The 7774-nt window shown below is 58.1% G+C and overlaps 1 protein-coding gene across 1 annotated transcript; it reads left to right on the top strand.

Moving 5' to 3' along the window:
* The first annotated feature begins 1037 nt into the window (after positions 1-1037).
* Positions 1038-4455, top strand: IRX5 (iroquois homeobox 5). Its single transcript, XM_057364627.1, has 3 exons — positions 1038-1498; positions 2749-3154; positions 3401-4455. The coding sequence occupies exons 1-3, from the start codon at positions 1250-1252 to the stop codon at positions 4165-4167; spliced, it is 1422 nt and encodes a 473-aa protein (XP_057220610.1). The 5' UTR covers positions 1038-1249; the 3' UTR covers positions 4168-4455.
* Positions 4456-7774: the final 3319 nt, after the last annotated feature.

The raw sequence follows: 7774 nt of genomic DNA, 5'->3' as shown, positions 1-7774 counted from the left end.
AAAAAAAAAAAAAAAAAAAGCGAGAATAAATCGGGATATGTTTCTGTTGGGAAATATATCTGGTGGAATCACAGGAGATTACATCTTCTGATCGGCGGGGATTTATCCTGGTTCATATGGTTTTAATCTGCTTTCGCCTCGACCCTTCAATGAGCCTAGGGTGGGGGGAGGATACCCGGTGTGTTCCTTAGATCCGTGGGCAAACCCWCGCTCTGCGCGGTGTCTGCGGACCCACCTCAGCCCCCTCCCCTCCGGATCGCCCTTCTCCCGCGACCGGCGCTGGGAAAGACTAAATCCGAGCCCTCCGCGAAGCTGATCCCGGCTCCCGGCCGGACCCCCGCGGCCGCTCCGCCCGCACGGCCGCCGCAACAGGTCCGGCGGCGGGGTGACCCCTGCCCGCAGGAGWGACCGGCCGAGCAGCCCACCGCTGCCGGACCGGACGGGCTGCGGAGCTTCCCGGAAAATCTCCTTTTTTTTGTTGAGAAAAACTAATAGCACCACCATTCCGCCGTATTTCCCACCTCCAGTGATTTAGTGGAGGGAGGGGCAGGGGCAGAGAGCACGAGGAGGGGTGGCAGTGCAGAGGGGGAGCCGGGCGGCTAATAAATCTTATTAAAGATCTATTTTTTTTTCATATACTGATTGGCTTGCATTCCGGCGCAGCGCGGCTCCGCACGGTATTTAGCACATGCAGAAAGTTGGAGCTGATCTTAAATGGCTCGGAGGTGACTGCAATCCAGGAGCCGGCGCACTTGAGCCTCTGAGCGCTGGGGAGGGCCAGGGAAGCGCGGAGCCCTCCCGCTGGTTGGGCCCGGCCGCGGCAGCCCAGCGGGGTCCTGCCAGTCCTTCTACTGACAACACCCCGCGAAGGAGGAGCCTCGCCGGGCCGTGCTGAAGGCGTCAGGAGCTGCAATTTCCAACTTAGCATCTTGGCAGGACCCTTCGGAAAGCGAGAGCGAGGAGGAAGGGGGAAAAAAAAAGCCCCCCAGTGCAAGGGGGAGAGAGAGAGAAAGAGAGGAGGGGGGGAGGGAAAGAGGGGAAAGCAAGCGGGGGAGAAAAAGGAGGAAGCGGTGCCCGGCTGCAGGCGAAAGCGGAGCAGCAGCCCCGGCGCAGAGCAAGGTGCCGCCGCTGCCCAGCTGGCGAGGGCGGAGAGGCGCCCGCGAAGCCCCGGCCGCAGCCGCCCCAAGCCGGCAGCGCGGCGGCTCCCTCCCGGCGCCTTGGGCTCCCGGGTATATGTGTGCGCCTGGCCATGTCGTATCCTCAGGGTTACTTGTATCAGCCGTCAGCGTCCTTGGCTCTCTACTCCTGCCCAGCGTACAGCACCAGCGTGATCTCCGGACCCAGGACCGATGAACTTGGGAGATCTTCTTCGGGCTCCGCTTTTTCCCCTTATGCCGGATCTACCGCCTTTACCGCCCCTTCCCCGGGTTACAACTCCCACCTCCAGTACGGCACCGACCCGGCCGCCGCCGCCGCCGCCGCCTTCACTTCCTACGTGGTAAGAGCAGCCGCGGGCAGCCGGCACCGCGCCGGGCACGACGGCATCCCGCGGGCGCCTGCCCCCCCCTCCCCGGCCTGCTTTTTGTTCCCATTTTATTTTTTGAGATCTCGGGGACAAAAGGGAGCGCGGCTCCCCGCCTCGCCGCCCAACTTTCCCGCATCGCCGCCGTGCGCTGCCGCACACTGTTGCTGGCGGCAGCGGCGGGCAGGGCCGGGCACGGGGGGAGCCGCCGGCACGGCCCCGGCAAGCGGGACCGGGGCAGGCGGGGACCGGTTTCATTCCCTACTAAAAAAAAAAAAATTAAAAAATATATATACGTATAAAAAAACACCTATCGTAGTTCTGCAACAATTAGCTTGTAATTGAAAAGGGAATGAATCCAGGACGGGTCGGCAATGGGAGAAATCCGAGCGATAAATCCAGGGAACTTTCCCTTGCACGAAGATAATTAGGCTTAAATATTGCACAGCTCTAATCCCATGGCCGCGAGCTGCTCCGCGGGGCTGCGCGGGGAGGGAAAGGGAAGGTAGAGCACTGCGCCGCCGTGCGCGCCCGCGGGGCACCGCGGGGCCGGTCCGGGTGCGGGACATCCACACCGCAGAGCTGCGGCCACAGCCAGCGCCCCGCAGCTCTCCCAARAAAACGGGGAGTTCTGCTCAGCTTCCCCTCTCTGTTTAGGGCAGAGTTTCACAGTTCCTTCTTTCCTTATTATTTGCTCTTACTTTTCTCTTGCCTTTTTATTTCCCCCCTCCTTTCCCCCCCCCTTTTTTTTGTTTCTCTTATATCTTCTCTTCTTTTCTTCTCTTTTCTCTTCTTCCCTTTATTTTTTCCCCCTCCCATCCCTGGGCAGGGGAGAGCGGCCCAGCCCGTCCGGCCGCCTGGGCCCGGCAGGTTGCCTGCCGCGATCGCAGGGCGGGGGGGAAGGCTCYGGTGCCCCTGCCGCTGTCCACCCCCACGCCACGCTGCCCACTTGCTTTTCTGCCCCTGCATTTGSGGGAGAGCCGCTGGATTGCTGAAGGCAGCTGGTGGTCTCATGGGGCCGGAGACTACTGACCCCGGCGAGCCCCCAGGCCCTTTYYCCCGGGCAAGAGCCAGGGCAGAAGMCGGGCAGGGCCCGGTGCCGGGGCAGAGGCGGCGGGGAGCGGGCAGGGATCGCGGGCAGGCCCCGGCGCTGCCTTTGCCGTGTCATTGCCGCCCCGCGGCCGCCTGACCTCGCCCCGCCGGGCCGCTCTCCCCTCTCTCCCCAGGGCTCGCCCTACGACCACACGCCGGGTATGGCCGGTTCCCTGGGGTACCACCCGTACGCGGCACCGCTCGGCTCCTACCCCTACGGGGACCCCGCGTACCGCAAGAACGCGACACGGGACGCCACGGCCACCCTCAAGGCCTGGCTCAACGAGCACCGGAAAAATCCCTACCCCACCAAGGGMGAGAAGATCATGCTGGCCATCATCACCAAAATGACCCTCACCCAGGTCTCCACCTGGTTTGCCAATGCGAGGCGGCGGCTCAAGAAGGAGAACAAAATGACCTGGACACCACGGAACCGCAGCGAGGACGAGGAGGAAGAGGAGAACATCGACCTAGAGAAAAACGACGAGGACGAGCCCCAGAAACTGGAGGAGAAGGGAGACCCCGGGACGCCGGACACAGGTAGGACAGCGGGCTCGGCCGGGTCATGCGGCCGCACCCTCGGGGCTGCCCCCGGCCCGGTGCGGTGGTGGCGGGGCGGCGTGTTCCCCTGAGCGGGCAGCGGTGCGGGGGGAGCCGGCGGGCAGCGGTGCGGGCCTGGCCATGGCGGGGACCGAAGGGTGGGCGGCGAAGTGGGTGGGCGGGTTTGGGGGCGCAGGGCGAGCCCGAGAGCTGCCCCCCCACCCCTGTCCTTTCCCCCCCTTCCAGGAGCGGCGGATCCCAAGGCAGCACCGGGCTGCGAGCGCCTCCAGGAGTCCCCCGGCCCCCGGGAGGCCGAGAGCGGCCTCAGCGACTCGGATTGCAAAGAGCTTGCGGAGGAGCGGCTCGACGGGCCGCCCGTCCCCCACAAGGCGCCCGGCGCTTCCCCGCTGGGACCGTGCCCGGCGGGCCGCGGGCCGCCGCCGGCGGGCGGCGAGGAACCCCCGCCGTACCGCCCGCCCTCCGCCGCCGCCGGGCCGCCGCACGCCGCCGACCTGCACCCGCTGCTGCCCGCGGCCACCGGCGCCTCCGTCATCCACTCGCCGCAGCAGGCGGCCCTCGCCAAGCCCAAGCTCTGGTCGCTGGCCGAGATCGCCACCTCGGCGGACAAGGCTAAGGAGGCCGGCGGCGAGGCGGCACCCCCCGGCCCCGCCGTGCTGGGCGGCGGCGGCCCGTCCCGCTCTCCGCCGCGGCCGCGCTCGCCGGCCGCGCAGTGYCCCTTCCCCAACGGGGCGGTCCTGCCCCGGCCGCTCTACTACACGGCGCCCTTCTACCCCGGCTACACGAACTACGGCTCCTTCGGGGCCCTGCACGGGCACCCCGCCGGCGGCCCTGCCGCAGCCGCCCCCGGCGCCCACTTCAATGGATTAAATCAGACTGTCCTCAGCAGAGCCGAGACCCTGGCTAAAGACACTAAAATGATCAGGAGCCAGTCCCAAGTAGACCTTTGCAAAGACTCACCTTACGAACTGAAGAAAGGTATGTCCAACATTTAATATTGGCTTCTCCTCCCTAACCCCTCCTGGGACTGTGGTTTTGTTCTTTTCTTTATTTTTTTCCCCTTTTTTAATTTATTTGAGAGAAATAATAAATTGCTTTGGCAGTTATTTTTCCACTACCAAAAGAAAAACAAAACAAACTGAAAAAGACCAGCTCCCCCTCCCTCCCAGCACCCTCTTCAAAAGTTTATAGAGTCTATTTGAAATGGCTGGGTGGAAACCGCCCAGAAATGTCTTAAGCAAGTGAAAAGCAAACGAGTGACACGCTCYCTCTCACACACACAAAGAAGAAAGATTTGTATTAAATCTTATTCTGTATATTTAATGTAGCTTTTTTGTATTTAAATTGATAATACAGTATCTTTGAAGTAAATTATGAAATCAAGACAACTGTACAGGCATTAATGTTGTTTTCGTAATATAAATATATACATTTCTGTGTCTTTTTTCGAATTGTTTCATAGTTTTAAAATATATATATACAAGTTTAATTTAATTTTTTATGCCTATTGTTTTTTTTTTCCTTGGGTGTGAGTTGAACTATAATGAAAAAACAAGACAAAAAAAAAAGGAAATAGGTTATATATAATAGATTAAAAAAAAACCAAACAACCCTGCAGACGCCTTTGTAAAATGCAAATATTTAATTAAAAGAGATTTTTAACAGAATCTAAACCACTCTCTTTTTGCAACGGGCAGATACGTGCATAGCTGCGGAAAAGTAAAAGCACGTCTTAAATGAGACATTGGGCTCTATTTAGGACCTCACAGTAGTACCTGAAGCCCTTTTGGAAGTGACAGGCAATTTCTAAAAGGTCGGGGGCTCCGGAGGCGAGAGTCGCCCGCGGGGCCAGGAGAGGCGAGCGGCGGCAGCAGAGGGACGGGGCCGGTGCGGGAGGGACGCTGTTCCCGGAGGTGAAGGCTTAAATCAGGCCATGCACAAAAGCACTTGTTAGAAACACCAAATCGAAGCGCAGTCCCATCTTTTAACCTAATTACTTCCAATCAGTGTCGTGTTTTATGCAAAGCAATCAGCTGGTGAACTTTGCTAATGAGTTCGATTTTCTGCCAGATTTAGCCCGCGTCGCTGCAGCAGCGGTGCTGCGGCGGCAGCCGRGGCCGCCGACTGCACGGGCAAAGGCGCTCGGTGCGGCGGGGGCGGCCCGGCCCCTTTCCTTTCCCCCGCTGCCCGAGCCCGGCGCGCTGCTCCGCTGCCCCCGGCCCGCGGGATGAGGCGGTGCAGGCGGGGCCCGCGGGCGCGCAGCCCCGCGCAGGGCCGGCCGCGGGCGCGGTGCTCCCGGCGCTGGCAGGTAGGTGTCACACTCGGCCCGGCTTTGGCTCCGCCGCCCGCTCGGCCGTGCGGGAGCCCCGCGGGGCCGCGMTCCGCTCCGCACTGTGCCCGCAGCGCAGCGCTGATGGTGGGACAGGGGCCGCGCCGCCGGGGCAATCCCAGCCACCAGACGTCCCTTGGGTGCGGGGACAGAGAGCGCCCTGAGCCCCCTCCGCACCGTTCTGTCGCTCCACAGCCCAAGGCGGGGGGAAGCGGGTTCCCGAGCGGATTAGGGGCTCCCCAGCGCGAAACCTCCGACCAAAAGTCAGTCCCCATCGGTGCGGCTGCCCGAGCAGTCCGGGTCCCCTGCAAAGAAATAAGGGCGAGGACTGTTACAGCACCCAGCTTCGGGAACGGGTCTCTCCTTGTTCTGTGTGGATTTTGTGGGTGTCAACTGTGTGCTGACATCCACACTGCTGATGTGATGGGAGTGTTACTGGGACCGCTGGGGCTGGTGTCAAGACACCCCTCTGTTTGCTCGTTTCTTTTTTTTTCTTTACGAGCCAGATAATTATTTTGTAATCTCTTCAACTTTGTCAGAGCCATTTATTAGCTGTAACAGGTTTATTCATGCATATTTACATTTTACGGGATTTTAAATAATAGTTTGTATTTTGAGTTTTAAAGATGCAATCCATGTTCGTTTGATTATACAATTTTTTTGTAGATAATCTGGTTTAAAATCAAAATTGTTTCAACTGAATGTGCAAAKAATCAAATATTCCTGGGACAATAATATGTTATTTTGTCATTTTATTAATGATAAATGATTTTTTAAAAAACGCTCCAATTCCTCCGTTGGATATTTCATTTCCAGTCGGTGAGACGCGCAGGAAAGTGTGTTTTTCGCGCAGCAGTGAGCTTTACTGGAATCACCTGCCTTGTTTAAAACGGGATAAAGTTCTCACGGCGAARGGCAGGGTAGAGCTGGCCGGGGTAGAAGCAAGCCCGATGTACGGGGCTGGAGGCAAAGCGCCGCGGGCCGCCTCCCGCCCGGGTTCTCCCGTCCCCGTCCCCYCGGCAGAGATCGCCTCCGGCTGAACTCAGGGGAAACTCCCAAGCGCCCTTTGCCAGAGGGAGCGACAGAGCCCCTCAGGACCCCGCTCCCGAGACAACAGGTCCCGCAGAGGAACGACTACCTCAAAATAAATAGCTTTTAATTATTCATCTAGCTATGGATTTTTTTTTTTTTTTTAATTGTCGTGCTACCTTTCCCCACTGATCTTCCGATCTCTGAAAAAGCTATTTTGCAAAGCAGCTTAGGAGTCTCGCTCGTTCAAAAGCCCTATTCCTTATACTCAGGGCTATTCTGAATAGGTCTATTAGCGATCTCRATACGGTTTTCGTTTGATGTATAAATTCCTAAGGGAATTAACCGTTTCCTTTAGGTTGCAGCCTGTCGCCTATTTTAAACCATAACTATTATTGTAGCCCAAACGATTTCATACAACAATTTTATTCATCACCCTTATCCCCTGCCACAGGAGATATACTGTATAGCCATTCTTTAACATAAGCACGAATTTACCAGTTTCTTTTCCGCAACAGAGCAGGGGGGAGGGGGCAGCGTTCGCCTTTTTTGCCTCTGGCATGTTAATTTGTTGTTAAAAAAAAAAAAAAAAAAAAAAAAAAAAAAAAAAAAAAAAACAAAAAAAAGAAAAAAAAAAAAAAAAAAATAACAAAAAAAAAAAAAAAAACCAAAAAAAAAAAAAAAAAAAAAAAGGAGTGAGGATCTCTTAAAATAAAAATAACGCCTGCTGCCAGTTAGAGCTGCCGTAGGTTACTCGGGAGCAGTCCTCGGAGCGGCCGGGAGCGACTCTCCCGCTGGGAGTGGAGCCCTCCCGGTGCGCGGGAAGGGCCGCGGGCCGCCCCGCGGAGGTTTGGGGCAGGAGGGCTTCGCTGCTGCTGCGAAGCGCTTTTTGGGAAGGTGAGGGGGAAGAGCGGGGCTGGCGGTGGAGCAGACTGGGCTCTCATCAGTGCTYCTGGCAGCAGGTGCCTGCCCGGGGCGCAGGTGGGAACGGCCCAGCCTCCGCGGGGCGCAGCTCCGTTCCCGGAGGAAACCGCTCTCTCCTTTCCGTGCCCACTCCCTCCCCTTTCCGCCCCAGACCCCATGGCACGGCCCTTGATGGGGCGGGGGGGGACGCGACCCCCTATTCCGCCCGCCTCGACGGCGCGGGTCGAGCGGCGCAGGTGGCAGCGGGGTGAGGCACAGGGGCTGCCCTCTCCCGCAGGTCACAGTCCAACTTTCCCCGCAAAAAAAAAAAAAAAAAAAAA

This window comes from Malurus melanocephalus, unplaced genomic scaffold (genome assembly GCF_030028575.1).
Source record: "Malurus melanocephalus ecotype Western Australia unplaced genomic scaffold, MMel_1.1 scaffold_40, whole genome shotgun sequence".
In the NCBI taxonomy this organism is placed as follows: Eukaryota; Metazoa; Chordata; class Aves; order Passeriformes; family Maluridae; genus Malurus; species Malurus melanocephalus.
The sequence above is the reverse complement of the archived record's forward strand: the minus strand, read 5'-3'. Positions and strand labels throughout refer to the sequence as shown.